The following is an 18,446-nucleotide window of genomic DNA, read 5'->3' as shown; positions in this document are numbered from 1 at the left end:
CGGCTGCCCCCGGCCCGGCTGCCCCCGGCCCGGCTAGTAAGAAGCATCCAACCCACCTGTGTGTGCAGACGGCGTTCTGTCAAGCAACTCGACAAACCCTTTCAGTTCTACAAAGCTAAGGCTCACAGCTCTGATTCTCCCATCCCTCAGGCACTGGGAAGCGAGGGGAGGGGGACCACGGGCTCTGGGGTGGAACCTGTGCGTGGCAGACCGAGCTCCCGAGCCTGCCCCGCTCACTGGGCCGCCAGGCTCTCCGCTAGAGGGTGACCCCACCCCCTCCCGTCCTGTCTCTGCAGGGACAGCTGGAGCTGGGCTCTGGCCGGGCCCGAGGGAAGGCCTGTGTGTGTGTGTGTGTGTGTGTGTGTGACACACACACACACACACACACACACACACACTCGCAAAGACGGGCGCCATGAACCCCAACGCGGTTCCTGACCTGCTCTGCAGAGGCCGCTCCTGCCCAGGAAGGCCCTGTGACCACACTGACCGCCTGGCTTGTCCCTTCAGCTGGTGTGTCAGCGAGAATCTGCTTTGGTATCATGTCTGTATAAACGCAGATCTGGAGGGTGCTGTCACTCCCCATCTGTCCACTCACAAAAACACCGAGGCAGTAACTGGCTGACAGGATGCTGGCCCCTTAAGAGCCTGTCTTTTTCGTGTCTGCAGCTGTCTGACCAGAGGGGACAGGTGAGAGCACCCAGCTCCCTCAGGAGTCCCACGTTCTGTGATGGTGACAGTTTGTGTAAGAGGACTGATCCCAGATGGCCAGATTGCAGGGAGCTGTCCAGGAGCCTGTGGTTCCAGGCGATGTGGTGCACACAGTGAGGACACAGGACATCTGAGCAAGCGGAGCCAGAGCACACACGGGGCCCGTCCTGAGCAGCCCACGGCAGCCGCAGCCATCACAGAGCAGGTGGAGGCACAGCGTGCAGCCGTCTCACTCCCGGTGCTTCCGAAGGGCGTGCAGGCAGGCAGGCTCCGAAGCCGCAGGCCCTGGCACTTCTGGGGGAGCAGGAGGGAGGGGTGTGGGGACAAGGGGCCGCTGAGCAGCAAAGGGCCAGTGTCTTCCCCGGGGACTGCCCTCGGCTAATGGCCGGTGACGGTGGGGAACTGACTCTGACATTAAACACTGACAGCTTGGCCTGGCTGCGAAGTGCTCCGTTACAAGGCCACCACGCCTGCGGCTAGCTCTGCTGGGATTCGCCCTGACAGCCAGCTGTCCAGCGCCGCCAGGCCACGACACACCACGTGGCCCCACCACGTGTAAAAAAGCCCGGTGGTGTGCCTGGTAAGGGTTTTCTGGAAGGTTACTCAGTAGAAGAAGAGTATTTTCATGTGAACACCATGTGGCCCAGAACACAGCACCCTCAGCACAAGCTGGAACCACTCGCTGCGTGAGCTGTCCCCGTCACACACGCCAGACTCCACTGGGCACGAGCACCATTCGATGAGGGGCCACACGCTCCCATCCCCCCCGCCCCGCCCCGGGCACAGAGAGTGAGTGAGGGGCCACACGCCCCCGCCCCGCCCCAGCACAGAGGGTGAGTGAGGGGCCACACGCCCCCGCCCTGCCCCGCCCCGGGCACAGAGAGTGAGTGAGGGGCCACACGCCCCCGCCCCGCCCCCCCCCGGCACAGAGGGTGAGTGAGGGGCCACACGCCCCCGCCCTGCCCCGCCCCGGGCACAGAGAGTGAATGAGGGGCCACACGCTCCCCCCCTCACCCCCCCCGGAACAGAGGGTGAGTGAGGGGCCACACGCTCCCACGCCCCGCCCCCGCCCCGGCACAGAGGGTGCGTGAGGGGCCACAGCCCCCGCCCTGCCCCGCCCGGGCACCGAGGAGTGAGTGAGGGGCCCACGCCCCGCCCCGCCCCGCCCCGGCACAGAGGGTGAGTGAGGGGCTACACACTCCCATCCCCCCCGCCCCCGCCCCCGGGCACAGAGGGTGAGTGAGGGGCCACGCACTCCCATCCCCCCCCCCCCACAGAGGGTGAGTGAGGGGCCACGCACTCCCCCCCCCCCCGCCCCGGGCACAGAGGGTGAGTGAGGGGCCACGCACTCCCATCCCCGGCCCGGACACAGGGAGCTGTGAAATGACAGAGAAGGGTGCTCGGTCAGGGGAGGCGGGGGCAAGCAGAAGCGCTGGGAGGGCTGGCACTCACCTGCCGGACGATCTCCTGCAGCAGCTTGGCGTCCTGCTCCCGGGACCCAGTGCTGGCTTCCAGCTGCAGGTGGAAGGCGGGGGACAGGGCCTCCCCCACCACTCTCAGGCCAGAAATGCTGGAGGGAGACACGCACAGTCAGAGCACACGGTCTGCGTCAGCACACGCCACTCACTGACTTCCGCAGGGTGTGCGGAGGCGGAATTCCGGTTCTGACCGGTCACATGCACGCCCTGGGCAGAGCTCCTGCAGGAGGCGGGGAGGAAGGCCCGGCTGCTGGGCCACATGCCACAGGCTCAGGTGGCCCCTCCAGGTCCTCAGCCCCTCGGCCTCTGCCCTGCTGTTTCCTCTCCTCACCTGCTCTCTCCCACCCTCCGGTGCCAGTGCTGGTTGCACCTGGTCTCAGCTGTCACTCCCACTGCTGGGAGGGGCTGCACCATCATGCTCTACAGCAAGCATGTCAAACTTGTGATTCATAGCCCGCATGCAGCCCACAACGAATATTTTTGTGGCCCAGTCAATATAACACTATGTAAGGTTTTAATAAAAATTTTGTAACTTAATTTTTACAAAATCCTGTTATACATAATCCTAAATAATGAGGTAATATGCAAATTGACCATCACTCCAACGCACAAGATTGCCACCTCATGTGGTCAAAGATGGCCGCTTCCATGTGGACACAAGATGGCTGCCACAAGATGGCCAGCAGAGGAGGGCAGTTAGGGGTGACTGGGCTGGCAGAGGGCAGTTGAGGGCAACCAGGCTTGCTGGGGAGGGCAGTTAGGTGTGACTGGGCCTGCAGGGGAGGACAGTTGGGGGTAACGAGGCCTGTAGGGGAGGACAGGTAGGGGCAACCAGGCTAGCAGGGGAGGGCAGTTAGGGGCGACCAGGCCAGTAGGGGAGGGCAGTTAGAGGCAAACGGGCCAGCATGGGAGGGCAGTTAGGGTGATCAGGCTGGCAAAAGAGGGCAGTTAGGTGTGACTGGACCAGCAGGGGAGGGCAGTTGGGGGCAACCAGGCCTCTAGGGGAGCAGTTAGGCGTCAATCAGGCTGGCAGGAGAGTGGGTATGAGGTGATTAGGTTGGTAGGCAGAAGCAGTTAGGGGCAATCAGGCAGGCAGGCAGGCAGGGAAGCGGTTGGGAGCCAGCAGTCCTGGTGGGATTGGGCCTAAACAGGCAGCTGGACATCCCTCAAGGGGTCCCAGACTGGAGACGGTGCAGGCTGGGCTGAGGGACACCCCTCCTTCCCACCCCCTGTGCATGAATTTCGTGCACCAGGCATCTAGTTATTAAAAACGAACTACAATGTTCACTAATGACTGATTATAAATCGTGTTGCATTCATTTCCCTTACACACTTATGCACAGGTGCACCATTTCTCTCCATTAATACTAGCAGCAAATATTTTAGCAGCCGATGGCCACGTATTAGTCTTAGATTGACTTGGTTGGTGTACGCAACAGGAAATATTTCACTTTCAGAGAGCAAGAAAAATAGATTTGTGTTATGCTTATTAATTTGTGCAGTTATTCAGTGTCTGGTTCAAGAAAAAATATTAAATTTTATAAAAATGTTATTTTGTTAATGAGTACTCATTTATTTCAGCCCTTTGTATTCAGCATGTCTCTATTGAAATAAACCTACATTTCTATGAAGATCGAAGCTTTTGTTGTTTTGTGGCCACATAAGCTTACGCCTTATTTGGCCCATGGTAGCCTGAGTTTGACATGCACCATCTACACTGCTGTCTCCTTCCCTCCACCGACAGCATCACCACTGGTAACACTGGGTCCTTGCTTATCACCTAACTCTCTAGTCTGTATCTCATGAATTAGAGGAAGAACTGCTGACATTGACAATGGTACAATCTGAATAGAGCAATGTTTTTGATTGAAAAGTGCCCTTCTTATTTGCATGTTTAATTTTAAATTCTACTCGAGTGAACACTTATGTTCTTCCTTCTTAGGAGACCTAACTCTCAGGGAGAAAGGTTCTAAGGGTGATTTTGATCCATCTCCCAGCACCCAATGGTAATGCATGTTTATGTGACACTAGAGACCCGGTGCATGAACTTCACAGACAGGGGAGGAGGACTCTCAGCCAGGCCTGCACCCTCTTGCAATCCAGGATCCCTCGGGGGAAGTCCGACTCTGGTTTAGTCCCCAGAGATCAGGCCTATGCTGGTACTTAGACATCCCTCTTGCAATTCGGGACTGCTGGCTCCTAACCGCTCGCCTGCCTGATCGCCCCTAACCACTCTGCCTGCCTGCTGGCCTGATAGCCCCTAACCGCTCGCCTGCCTGATTGCCCCTAACCACTCTGCCTGCCTGCTGGCCTGATAGCCCCTAACCGCTCGCCTGCCTGATTGCCCCTAACCACTCTGCCTGCCTGCTGGCCTGATAGCCCCTAACCGCTCGCCTGCCTGATTGCCCCAACTGCCTCTGCCTTGGCCCGCACCGCTGCCGTCAGGAAGGAGGTCTGGAATGACAGCCAGAAGGTCATTCAGCTATCCGGTCTAATTAGCATATTACATTTTTATTATTATAGATCAGGCTAAGCACCTTGGATTGCTGTTTTATTTTGTTTCACCCAAAAAGACTTACCCTTCCCCCAGAAAAAAGTGAGCACAGAGAGAGCCTGTAGCATGCCTGATTCCTTAGACAGATTAGGACTCCACAACTTTTACTAACAGCCTGTCAGCCACACGCCAAGCAGCATGTGTCCTGCTGGAAGGAACCTTGCTGGCCTCAAACCTCCCTGCACATTATTAAGCTGCCTCCTTTCTTTGAATGTCACGTGCCCCGCTATGACCTCTCAATAAGCCAGGCTGCAAACTGGAACCATGGAGTCTTAGAATCCAGGCCTTCTGGAGTATGGAGAATCTTCTAGATTGGTTTTATTAATGTACAAGCAAAACAATATGCATTCAAAATCCATATCCTATGTAAACTCCAGATGTGTTAAACTTGCACGTAAGAATGTACCAACTGTCTTTAGGTCACGTACTCAGGGGAGTCTTTAAAAAGTTGCTTTTCAAATAGTATTTCATATTAATTAAAAGGCCTGGGCTTTCTGTAATACACACAGGACACCTACAGCCCACCTGAGCCCGTGCTTCAAACAAAGGGGCTCGCTCCCCCAGCGGGGGGCAGGCTGCTGGGAGAAGGAAACGCAAGGCCCTCCCTCTGGCCGCCAGACTGAAGAGCAGGTGAAAGTGTAATAAAAACCAAATGGACACAGAATTATAGCTTGAGGTCAGAAGCTTAAAAGCTTGTTTCAAGGCCCATTAAACTTTTTAAATAAAATTCTGGAAAGCATATTAGACAAATGTTTAAATACTAAGCACTGGCTGGGTGCCAGGACAGAGCAGTCAACCATTCAGATGAGGCTCTTTGCATGTCCCCAGCCTGGAGAGGGCGGGACACAGAGTCTGCTGGAACACAGGCGCTCCTGTCCCAGCATCAGCCAAGCACAGGCTGCTGCCTTCTCCCAGGCCAGCCTCTGAGTGAGGAGGAGGAGGGTCACGGATTAGAGGGGACTCACAAAATTACGTGAAGTGACCCTGATCACTGCCTTAGATACTGTTTATCTTTACTTGAAAATAGTAAATAAAACCGATAACCTAAATGCAAGAAGCACCGAAACCGGTTTGGCTCAGTGGATAAAGAGTCGGCCTGTGGACTGAAAGGTCCCAGGTTTGATTCTGGTAAAGGGCATGTACCTTTGTCGCGGGCACATCCCCAAAGGGGGGTGTGCAAGAGGCAGCTGATCGATGTTTCTCTCTCATTGATGTTTTTAACTCTCTATCCCTCTCCCTTCCTCTCTGTAAAAAGTCAATAAAATATATTAAAAAATAAATAAATAAATGCAAGAAGCTAAAAAAAGGGTAAGAATAAATTCCAACAAGGCAAAAAAACAAGAAATAAATTTTTTTTTTAAAAAAAGGGAAATGTGATAAAAACAGAAACAAAATTAAAAGATAATGAGCTAGGCAAATTTTTAGAAAGTTTACCATAAAAATTTGAAATGCAAAAGAAAGAAAAGTGAAGTATAATGAGGAAATAATGCAGACAGAGAGATAACCACGGATTATATAATACAAAGGCCCAAGGCTGGAAAACCTCGAGGGGAGAGGAGAGCCTGGCCTACACAGTGGCTTCAAAACGCAGGAAAGGTGGAAACGTTGCTCCTTCACTTACTGAGGCTACCAGAACACTGATTCCTGGGTTATATAAGGTTGGTACAAAAAGATAATAAGATTATTTATTTACTTATTTAAATTATCAGGGTGACATTAGTTAATAAAATTAAATGTTTCAAGCATACAGTTCTATAAAACATCATTTATATATTGTACTAGAGGCCCGGTGCACAAAATTCGTGCACTGGGTGGGTGTCCCTCAGTGCAGCCCCCCTCTCACAGCAGGGATGCCCTACTGACGGCTTAGGCCCGCTTCCTGCAGGGAATGGGCTTAAGCCACAGTCTGGGTGGGTCCGTGGGTCCTCCGGGACCTTGCTCCCAGGGCAGGTGGCAGGTGTGCCTGCCTGCAAACCCCTGGCGGGAGTGGCCTCGGAGCTGGGCGGTGCTGAGGCTGGGGGCTGGCTAGGAGCCCACCCCTAGCCCTGGTGTGTGGTGTGTGTCTGCTGGGGCTGGGGTCGTGCTCTGAGCTGGTTGTTACGTCCCAGCCTAATTTGCATTTATCTCTTATAAATTAAAGGATTGTTTTCTCCACCCCAAGTCAAGTCTCCTTCTACCACCACTAATCTCCTCTTTACTCCCTTCTACCTACCCCCACCCCCTTTCCCTCTGTCACTTTGCTGATGTCTGTGTCCACAAGTCTTTCCTTTTTTTTTTTTTTTTGCTTAACCCCTTCACCCTTCTCACCCGGTCCCCTATTCCCTACCCCTTGACAGCTGTCAGTCTGTACTCTGTATCTATGAGTCTGTCTCCACTTTGTTAGTTTATTTTGTTCTTTAGATTCACATATAAGTGAGATCATATGGTACTTGTCTTTCTCTAACTGGGCTATTTCACTGAGCATAATATTCCCAGGTCCATTTAAATTATAATTATGGTTATAAAAATTCAAATTAAAATACAAGCTAACTAAATATATTAGCATAGAAACTTTTTGTAATCGAGTAGGAGTTTAGTCAGAAATGCAAGGGTGACCCAACATCAGAAACTATAACATGGGGAAGCCTTGGGACAGAGCGGGGCTGTATGGAAGGAGGCAAAGAGGGAGGAAAAGGAGACAACTGTAATATTGTCAACAACTATATATATGTGTGTGTGTGTGTGTGTGTATCAGTGCAATTTAGCATGAGATAAATTTATAATTTTTAAAAAATCTCCAAATCTAGAAATAATTTGATAAAGGCCACACTCCAAAACCCTATTATATGTTGTTTTATACTGAATTAAAAAAATACTTTTATATTGGGAATGAGAAGGATGTTTGCTACGACTGCATGTTCAGTAGACTATTACGAGACCCAGAGCAATGCAATAAAAGAAAAATAATTAAAATTATTTAAGGATTAAGAAGAGAAAAACATTAGAGCAGATAATGGGATTTCTATGTGCGTATCACAAAACACTGAAAAGAACTATTGGAATGTACGATCAGTTAGAGAAAAGAACTACTGCTGAATGTAAGATTAGTTAAGAGAAAACAAGAACATTCTCGTAAGTCAGCAATAACCAGAAAAGATAGCCCTGGCCAGTTGGCTCAGTGGATAGTGTCAGCCTGCTGACTGAAGGGTCCCAGGCTCGATTCCAGTCAAGGGCATGTACCTTGGTTGCAGGCTCCTCCTGGCCTGGGCCCTGGTCAGGGTGTGTGCAGGAGGCAGCCAATCGACGTGTTTCTCTCACATAGATATTTCTCTCTGTCTTTCCCTCTCTCTTCCACTTTCTAAAAATCAATGGAAAAATATTTTCAGGTGAGAATTAAAAAGAAAATATAAAAGAAAAAACAATCCTATTCATAATAGAAATAAAACCTATAGGATACCCACAAATAACCTTTAAAGGCCCATAAAAGAGCTTTAAAGAAAAATTTTAAATTTCCCTTAAAGACACAAAGGAAAATTCAAATAAGTGGATACAAATTCACTCCACATTCATCAAAACATTTAATGCAATTACAATTAAAGTGCTACTAATATTTTTGGTGAAATTTGAACTTATCGCAAAACTTATATGGTGATCTGTGCTCATTTTGACAGCACATGTGCCAAAAGCTATAGATGATAAAAACAGATGGCATTTAAAACAGTCTAAGGATTGAACAAGTAAACCAATAAGGAGAAAAACGGCTAAAAGCCAGATCCAGCTGCAGCTGGGAAAGTGGTTAAGTGACAGAGACCAACCGGTGAAGAAAGAGGTGGTGTTTTCATAAACTGACTGTGCTAGCATCAGAACAGACTTCCTTCCCTTCCCTCGTTTTCTTCCTCCAGGCACCATCCTCTTTCTGAACAGCCCAGCTCCTCAAAACTGTCATGCGACTGTCCCACCTCTCCTTCCCGGTCTCTCCGGACCTGCTTCTGCTGCTCCCGACACTGCTCAGCCTCAGGCAGAGACAGGCCCAGCTCGCAGCAGCGGGACACGTGGCCGGCTCCACTGTCTTCACTAGACTCCCCCCCTTCTTTCTCAATCTCCTGGCTCCTGACCGCTTCACACAGAAATGCCGGAAATACCGTTTACATGCAATTGACCCGAGGCCTCTCGCTTCAACTTGAGCGGCTACATCTCCCAGACGTCTGATGGCATTTTGAGCTTAACACAGCCACAGTGACCGTGCCCAGCACACTGGCCGTGCCCAACACACTGGCCCAGCAATTCGAACCATCTTGCTGACTAGCAAGGCTGTCTAGTCACTCAGACCAGAAACCTTAAGCTCAAGCGTGAGCCTTCTCTCTCTCTCTCTCACTCACTGGAATATGAACTTCTGGCAAATCCAGCTTCAAACTCCATCCAAAATCCACTCTGGTAGGAAAGGCAAAGTCACCACACCACCTCCTCACTGGTCTCCTGGCCTCAGCACTGCCACCAGCTATTAGCTGCTTCTTCACTCAGCACAGAGTGGCTTTGCTGAGATGCCTCTCAGTCATGTCCTGCCACCTCTGGTCAGTGCCAGGCCATGGCTTCCTATCGGAGCCGGGCCCGTCACGGCCGCTGAGCCCTGCATGCTCTGGCCTTTCTCCCCTCTTGCCACACCGGCGTCCTCGCTGTTTTGTCTCCTGTTACCTCTAAATACCGGGTACCTGTGTGATGCTCCCACACCTGCCTTACTGCGGGTCGGTCTGAGGCAACTGTGGAGTCCTCCACGCAGAACTACTCAGTGGTAAGCCCTGGACGCGAGACCTGGAGCCCTAAGAGGGGGACACATGGGAGATGCAAACCTGGGAGCTGCCCACAGAGGGGTCGCGTGGGACTCCAGGATGGAAGAACACAGTCTTCCAAGGAGGAGCCGGAGGAAAGGGGCGCAGAGGCTGCTGGATGCAGCAACGAGGCAGTGAGCGTGGCCTCCACAGGCACCGTCTGGGAGAAGCACGAGAGCAGAGGCAGACTCAGCAGTTTCCAGTGCAGACGAGGGCAAGGACGTGGAGAAGGTGAGCTCCGGAGAGGCGGAGCGGGCTAGCTGCCGGAGGCGAGGGGAGTCAGGGAGAGGAATGCGCTCCCAGAGAGGACAGTGTAGCTGAGTGCTCATCACACGACCCTGGTCGGGGAGACCCACGACACAGAGGAGGCACCACCAAAGCCGCCCCCGTCTTCAGAAGAGAGCTGTGACATTGCTGTGGCTATTAACACGAGGGGAGACGGTTCAGAAGTGCACAGGTTTGTTAGGAGACGAGGGAGTTCCAGGGAGAGCAGGAGGCGAGGCTGCAGCTCAGCGCAGACGGACAGAGGGTTAAACACACGGAGAGATGCAAGGTGGGCAAGGGCTGGGGAAAGTGGATGCCAGCCATGCAAACCAAGCACAGCATCCTGCGGCAGTGGGGTGGCACCTGCTCCTGGCTGACGGCAACGCACGGCGGGCTGTGCTGTACGTTCACACGCCGTCACCCGCGTGCCTGGAAGCGTCCACTCCGTGCCTCCCCGCCATACATGAGGCAGGAATGCCGTGTACTCAGGCAGACACACCCAGACTGGATCACTTCTGCCCTCCTCTACCGGCTCAGCTGTGAGCTGCTCGCTCTTCACCTGCCTTTTCTTTTACAAAAGTTTCTAGTTTCCATAGAGAGGCCTCACATCACCAAAGGGCAGGCTTCACCTTAGAAAAGGCAGAAATGCAGGCCCCGGGCTGTAAGATCGTTTTCTGGAAGACCAGAGAACCGCCTGAAACTCACCGACCTCCACTCTCTCACCTGAGGAATCTTGAAGTCCTGTTGTGTCGTGAAAACCAACAAACCTCTCATCAGGTTCACTCCAGTGCCACTGGGTTCTTTTTCTCACAGTGGCTTGGAATACAACTTAGTAATCCTAAGGCCCTGGAAGTCCGAGAGTCACCAATGAGCAGCGCGCGCCGGCCTCTTGCTCCTGCAGGCATGGCGTGCCCAGAGCGCATGCTGACCGTCCTGGTGGCTGCACGCTAGGGCATGCGCTGTTTTGATCTTGTGCACTGATAGCATATCCTATTATTGAGCGTCTATCAATATAGAAGAACTATCATGATTCCTTAACATAACAACACAGCGGCTGCTCTGGAACCGAGGTTTTGGTTTCTTAGTTGCAATTCAGTCAAACTGACCCGAGCCTATCAAATATACCCAAACTAAAGAGACGACATTGAACATTTTCATTAACCGTTTATATGTAGAGAAGGTAAACTTTAAGCTGGCTGAAACACAGAAAACTTACCCTTGTAAAGCTTTATGAATTCGTTTGCACTTTTCCTTCAACACTGCAAAAATACCTGGTGAAAAAAACATTCTTTAGTGCAGCTGACCCTCGGACAATGCAAGGTTTAGAAAATCTGAGTTAAAATTTTTTATCATATATATATTTTACTTCATTTCAGAGAGAGAGAGAGAGAGAGAGAGAGAGAGAGAGAGAGAGAGAGAGGGAGAGAGGGGGAGAGAGAGAGAGAGAGAGAGAGGGAGGGAGGGAGGGGGAGGGAGAGGGAGAGAGAGAGAGAGAGAGAGAAACATCAATGATGAGAGAGAACCATTGATTGGCTGCCTCCTGCACACCCTACCCTCACCAAGAATCAAGCCTGCAACTTGGGCATGTGCCCTGACTGGAAATTGAACCTTAACCTCTTGGTTCATAGACTGACACTCAACCATTGAGCCACACTGGCCAGGCTGAGTTGCTGAGTTTAACTTCTGACTTTTAAAAACTTAAGTTGTCCCTTGGCATTTGTGGGGAATACCAAAATCCGCAGATGCGTATGACATGGCACAGATCAATGCACACAGTAGGACCTCAGCATCCTCAAATCTATGGAAGATGGTGCAGGTATTCATTGAAAAACATTGCATATACATAGACCTGGGAAGTTCAAACCTGTGTTGTCTAAGGGTCAAATACATATTTGGAAAACCTGGTATTACTAATCCAAAAATATTTTTTAGAGATCCATTTCAAGCCCTAGTCAGTTTGGCTCAGTGGATAGAGCGTCGGCCTGCAGACTGAAGGGTCCCAGGTTTGATTCTGGCACATGATTGGGTTGTGGGCTTGATTCCCAGTGAGGGGCATGCAGGAGGCAGCCAATCAATGATTCTCTCTCATCATTGATGTTTCTATCTCTCTCTCCCTCTCCCTTCCTCTCTGAAATCAATAAAAGATATATATATAAAAAGATCCATTTCAAGTTCATCAATTTAAAATGCTGCAAATCCTTCCATATACTGACAACACACAGACAGGCGGCCAGAAATGCTTCTGGAGGCCCAAGATTTCATCTCGGCACACTGATACCTCTCCATCCTTGTTAGCAAATCTGGGATGACGTTTTCCACAGCAAAACGATGGCTCTTGTTATCAAAATTCTACAAATAATTTGGCTAATGATAAAAGGGTACCAAGACATTTGTTACAGAAATATCAAACTGGTTAATAGTCTGGTAAAAAATAGAGGCTGCTTGTAATAATGTTTATGATCTTTTCCTTGATATTTTCCATTTCCTCAAGAAAAAAATTGAAAATCTAAACTATCCGAGCAGGAGGCTGGAGGGCCAGGCCACCTGCCAGGCAGGTGTGGGAAGTACCCAGAAAACACTCATGGTGCCCTATTCTCTGAAATAAAAACCAAAGTTGAAAATTTAGAAACTTAGAAAATTTGAAATTCAAGTAATACCAGGTTATGCCTATTTCTCAAATTCTGATTCAGGCTCTGATGAGGAGGCACTATCACAGCCAAAGCCACATTTTAAATTCAGTTGATTTTAATGGTCGTAAACTAGATACCAACTAATTTCTAAAAAAAAAAAAAAAAGAAAGAAACTAACGACACTGGCCAGCACCACACCTGCACGCCCGCTCCAGCTCAGCTCCAGGACGCAGACGCGGGAGGCGCTGCCTGCTCCGCGCTGCAGCCAGGCGGAGAGTGAGACTCAGCCCAGAGCTGTCGGCACATCGTCTCCTCTCGCTAATTCCTCCAAAACGTGCAGGGGGCCATGGCTAATGTAACCTGCAGTCTGACTTCCTGGGTTCGAAGATTATACCTGGATTCTCTTCCATGATGTTGAGGGCCTCAATGGCAGCAGCAGCTAACAAGGGCGGCAACGAGGCAGAGAAGCAGTATCCCTGACCGGAAAGGCGCTGAGAAGAAACAAGTTAAAAACATAAATACCCACTCCTCCTCTCTCTCCCCTTTGCCCCTCCCTTCCACTGTCTCTAAACATCAATGGAGAAAATAGCCTCAGGTGAGGATTAACAAAACAAAACAATTGTGATGAACTCTGCACGGAATTTAGTTCCCTGCAAGTCACACTGCGGTGACCCCGGAGCAGGGGCGTTTCGGAAAGCACCTACCTGGTGGTCGATTACGAAAGAGCGGCCACAGCAGAAGCCCCCAATGGAAGCAAGTGCGTTCTCCATGTTGGCACTGATGAGATCAATATCATCGATCTGCCAGAAAAGAGGGACCTTGTCAATTACTCGCCAATCAAAACCAGACCAATTTCAAGCCTAGCGACCTTTCAGCACTGATCATTCCAACACCCGGGCTCTACAAGCTACGCATGTGAAAACAGGTGAACACACAACCTGTCACTGAAAGAACAGATGTTCAGAGCACTCCCGCAGGTGCCTCACTTTATCCCTGTGCCACTTTATCATCGGGACAATTTTTACACGACGTGAGGCGAATGCAACTGTCTCTGGAGCAGACACGGAACCGACCCAGTGCTGCCGTGTGAACCCAGCACAGACTGATGCGCCGTGAGCTGGCAGCCTGCAGGGACCGGCCCTCGGGCTCTGTGAGGAGACAGACACCAGAGCGGCGGTGCTGCCCAGGCAAGCACTGCCTGAGCCGTGAACCTGCCCAGCAGGATGGGACTGCGAGTTTCCGGTGTGAGGCATGTTCCAAAAACTGAGAACTTACATTGATTCCAAAATGCTCAGTGACTCCTCGGCCATGCTCCCCCAGCACTCCAAACGAAAGGCTCTCCTCCAGAAAGATCCTGGCTTTGTACTTGTATTTTAACTGAACCTAAATGTGAATAAGAAGGAGCTTTACAAGTCTGATCAGGAAGAACAAATTACCCTAACATGACAAAGAGAAAACGCAGCAGCCGCTCCTCAGCACAGGCGGATTCTTATCTGGGAATGCCCACTTACTGAATGGAGCTGGAACCCAACAGTCCTCAGCCCAGGGCAGGCACCTGGCAGCGGTGCCAGCTGCGCCGCACAGGAGCGCTTCAGCGCACAGTAAGTACGTGTTCTTTGCACAGTCTATTCCTGGCCACATTTCCCTATGTCTTGTGCTTCTGTTGGTGACCCTGCTGTCTAAGTGGTCCCCGGCGTAGTGCTGAGTGCTGTTCTTAAGCGAGAGGCTGTGAAGTGCCTCGTGGAGAAAACACGTGAGCTAGACGAGTCTCCTCCAGGCGGGAGTCACAGCGCTGTCGGCTCTGAGCTCATCGCTGGTGAATCAACACTATCAATCAAAGAGGGTGTCTTTAAACAGAACACTCAAAATGAGGCTGTGACTCAAGGACTCAGGAGTGGGTGGTGACTAGAGGCTCGCTGAAAACTACCTGTGTCTGCCCAGGAGCACCTCAGTCTGTACCTCAGCCTCTGCAGCAGGCTTCTAGAACCTAAGTACCGTGAACAGCGACAATCAACTGAACTTGTGATGCTTCAAAGGTTTCCTTCACCTCAATAGTACACACAGCATTGCTAATGTCTAAAGAAGCGCAAGGTGAACTGTTAGGAGTATAATCATGTAACCTACCTGTTAAATACAGGTCTGACCACACAAAAGCTCCTGGGAAACTTCTCTCTCCCTCCCTCAGTGGCATGTGTTTAATTTTGGATCCATGTCATTTTTTAATGCAGAAAACCTTTTCATTATGTTTTCCCCTCTACTTTCAGGCTTAGAAGAAAGTCCTTTCCCATCAAGGTTAGATGCTTATTGATCTGCATGTTCTTCTAAGCATTTCGTGTCTTTATAGTTTTGTTTACACTGTGGGAAGCTGGACATGTGCATGTTTGTTTATAGGTTGTTTTTTAAAAAACTTTCTTTATTAAGTTATTACATATGTCCTTAGCCCCCGTTACTCCCCCCACATTCATGCCCTCACCCCCGTTGTCTGTGTCCATTCATTAGGTGTTTATAGGTTTTCTTTTTATCCCCTAGAGATTAATTACCCCATATGATGTGTACAGGATCAACTTCACAACTGAATTGAAATACAGCGATTATTAACTACTAAATCTTTATATATATGATTTGAGAAGTTTGACGTCTCAAATATTCCCATGACTCATGTATTTTGATTACTAAAGATTTAATTTTGAGATCTTTTTGCACTGTCTGGCCAGTGTGGCTCAATTGGGTGAGCATCATCCCATGCACCAGGAAATCACGGGTTCGATTCTCAGTCAGGGCACATGCCCAGGTTATGGGTTTGACCCCTCAATAAGGAATGTGTAGGAGGCAGCTGATCGATATTTCTATCTCCCTCTCACCCCCCCCTCAAATCAATAAAAATAGATTTAAATAAAAGATCATTTTACATTAAAACTACAGGAATAATGTGTAAAATGTCACAAGTCTCAGATAATTTATTGATTTTTATTTTAAAAAATATTTATATTGGTTTTTAGAGAAAGAGGAAGGGGGAGGAAAGAAGGGAAGAGGGGGGGAGAGAGAGAGAGAGACAGAGATAGATAAGATAGATAGAAAGAGAGAGAGAAATATCAATTGGTTGCCTTTTGCACGTGGCCTGACCGGGTATCAAATAGGCAGGCATGTGCCCTGACCAGAAATTAAACGAGAATCTTATAGTGCACAGGATGACTTGATGCCCAACCAACTCGGCCACTCTGGCCTGGATGATAATTTTTTAATCCAGATTTTATTGGCTAATCTTGCCAATATCAAATTCGGGGAGGGGGGGGCACTAAGCTTTCTGCTAGATTTTAATTAAAAATTAATAAACTTATTTGGGGAGAATTATATCTTTTCAACACTTTTCCATTCATTAATATGAATGAAAAAGTTTCTAAAAATCGTATTTTAGAGTATATCCTATATAATAAAAGACTAATATGCAAATATACCGAACGGTGGTGGAACCACCGAACATCCAGTCGTTATGACATGCACTGACCTGACCCCCAGGAGGCACGCATGGAGCATGGTGGGTGTTGGCTGCGGTGGGATGGTAGAGCAAGTGAGAGGGAGCGCCAGACCAAGGCAGGGCATCGGTCGCTGTCATCAGGACAAGCCTCTGGTAGTTACTGAAAATTCTTTGCTCCTGCACACCGCGGTCTCGCCCGGCACTTGCACCTGCTGCCAGCACCAGAGCTGCCACTCACACCCACTGCCAGCACCAGTCCTGATCACCCCTCAGGGCTTCTCCATCTCCCCCTGCTCCTGAGGGATGACTGGGGCCGGCAGTCGCCTCATGCACCGGCTGCCAGTGCTGGAGCCGTCACTCCCACCAGTTGCTGGCACCTGGCACGGGTCCCAATCACTCAGCGCCATCAGCATGTGTGAGCAGCGGCTGCCGGCCCTGATTGCCCAGAGGCCTTCTCCACGCCCCCCCCCCCCCCCCCCCCGGGTGATCAGGGCAGCAGCTACTGCTCATACCCAATCATTTCATGCCAACAACGGGTGCACTCTGGGCTGTGACCATCAGTGCATGGAGCGGCAGTAGTGTGAGCGGGGTTGCTGGCAGAGAGGGGGCCAGGAGCTGTGGCATGAAAGGCCAGGCAGGGGCGTGGAGGATGGGCTGAAACCCATCCGTGCCCACTGCAGCCTCATGGTCCAGGTTCTTTCAAGGTGTACAAATTCATGCACTAGGCTACTAGTTTAATAATATCATGACATACTGGTACGTAAATAAACAAATCCGTGAAAGAGGCATCCCACAATCAAGCCCTATTTTGTGTCCTGTAACCTTTCTGTACTCAGATCTGGCACATCCTGACCTCACATGCACTTGTGGTCTTGCTTCTCTGCTGGGCTGACACTTGCCCGTCCACAATGCTCTGGTATCGTAGTCCTACAACAGACGTTCTAACCTGTTCTGGCCCCCGGTCCCCCTCATTATTCTATCAGTCTTTGATACTTATGAAAACAAGGAGAGGAAATAAAGACAAATCTTTCATTAATATTTAGGATGTATCTGTATTTCCTCAAAACATAGTGAAAACTTTAAAAAATAAGCTATGAAACCCTTATTCAAAATGATGGACTCATAGATTCAAATTTCCATGGCCAAATGCAAGGGTGGTTCAACACGGGAAAATCAATCAATGTAATAGACCAATAGCACAGTACAGCCAGTTCCTCAGTAAGTGAAACATGAAACTACCATGTGATCTAGCAATTATACGGCTACACATATAGACACACATCCTGAAAGCGGATGCAAACAAGTAGTTGTACACAACTGTTCACAGCAGCACTATTCACAATGGCCAGAAGGCGGAAGCAACCCAAATACTCATCAGTAGAAAAACAAAATGCAGTGTACTCATGGACTGCAGTACTACTTAGCACTACGGAGGAATGAAGTGCTGGTCCATGCCACAAGTGGAAGGACTAGAGCATGGAGCTCAGGGAACGAAGCCACACACCAAGGTCATGTGGTGAATAGTTCCCCCTTCAGCTTAGTTTACATTTCATGGTTTCATCACCCAACTGTGGTCTGAAAAGATTAACGGGAAAATCCCGGGAATTCAATAAACAGTCTGTGCCTTCCTGAGTAGTGCGGTGAAGCCTCACACCACCCTCCCCCTGCCAGGACATGCACCATCCTTTGTCCAGATGACACCAGACAGAGCCGCCATCTGCCAGCGGATCCACAGGAAAGGTGTCGCATGCTTGTGCCCTGCAGTGCTAGAGCAGTGGTGCTGACTATCCTGACAGGCCAAAGAAAACGGTAAAGGCTTCCTTTATGTGAAAAAGTGAAAGCTCTTGACTTCAGAAAAAAAAAATTCATATGCTTAGATTACTAAGATCGATGACTTTCTATCCATGAATTTGTGAAGAAAGAAAAAGATGCCTTAGCCAGTTTGGTTCAGTGGATAGGGCATCAGACCACAGACTGAAAGGTCCCGGGTTCGATTCCAGTCAAGGGCAAATACCTCAGTTTCAGGCTTCTCCCTGGCCTTGAGGATTTAAAAGAAAGAAATCCATGCTAGTTTTGCTATTGCATGTCAAACTGCAAAACTTATGGCCACAGTGTTATCACTCAGAATCGAAGGCCAGAAAAAGAGCTTCACAAATAAAAAAAAGCTAAAGGAGTTCATCACCGCCAAACCAGAATTATATGAATTGCTGAAGGGGATTCTCTATGAAGAGGAAGAAAATAAAGATAAAAAATATGAACAACAGGCGAAACCGGTTTGGCTCAATGGATAGAGCGTCGGCTTGGGTCCTGGGTTCGATTCCAGTCAAGGGCATGTATCTTGGTTGCGGGCATATCCCCAGTAGGGGGTGTGCAAGAGACAGCTGATCGATGACTCTCTCTCATCGATGTTTCTAACTCTCTCTCTCTCTCTCTCTCTCTCCCTTCCTCTCTGCACAAAATCAATAAAATATATTTTAAAAAAAATTATGAACAACAAATACATAACTATCAACAAGTGAATCTAAAAAC

General features: G+C 49.6%; 1 protein-coding gene across 7 annotated transcripts in view; it reads right to left on the bottom strand.

The window, feature by feature from the left end:
• SPTLC1 (serine palmitoyltransferase long chain base subunit 1) overlaps positions 1-18,446 on the bottom strand; it is a 66,264-nt gene that overhangs the window by 3,160 nt on the left and 44,658 nt on the right. For 2 of the 7 annotated variants that reach the window (XM_036430183.2, XM_036430186.2), the window contains 5 exons: positions 13,718-13,825; positions 13,147-13,242; positions 12,837-12,933; positions 11,029-11,083; positions 2,164-2,281 (listed from right to left, as the gene is read on the bottom strand). In XM_036430183.2, coding sequence (XP_036286076.1) covers positions 2,164-2,281; positions 11,029-11,083; positions 12,837-12,933; positions 13,147-13,242; positions 13,718-13,825 — 474 coding nt within the window. Of the gene's footprint in view, positions 1-2,163; positions 2,282-11,028; positions 11,084-12,836; positions 12,934-13,146; positions 13,243-13,717; positions 13,826-18,446 lie in introns of those variants that run through there. The other 5 variants (XR_004986682.2, XM_036430184.2, XM_036430185.2 and 2 more) reach the window with 5 other exon arrangements.

The sequence above is a fragment of the Pipistrellus kuhlii genome, unplaced genomic scaffold, assembly GCF_014108245.1.
Source record: "Pipistrellus kuhlii isolate mPipKuh1 unplaced genomic scaffold, mPipKuh1.p scaffold_m20_p_102, whole genome shotgun sequence".
Taxonomy (NCBI): Eukaryota; Metazoa; Chordata; class Mammalia; order Chiroptera; family Vespertilionidae; genus Pipistrellus; species Pipistrellus kuhlii.
Note: the sequence above shows the minus strand (reverse complement) of the source record. Positions and strands in the feature narration are given on the sequence as shown.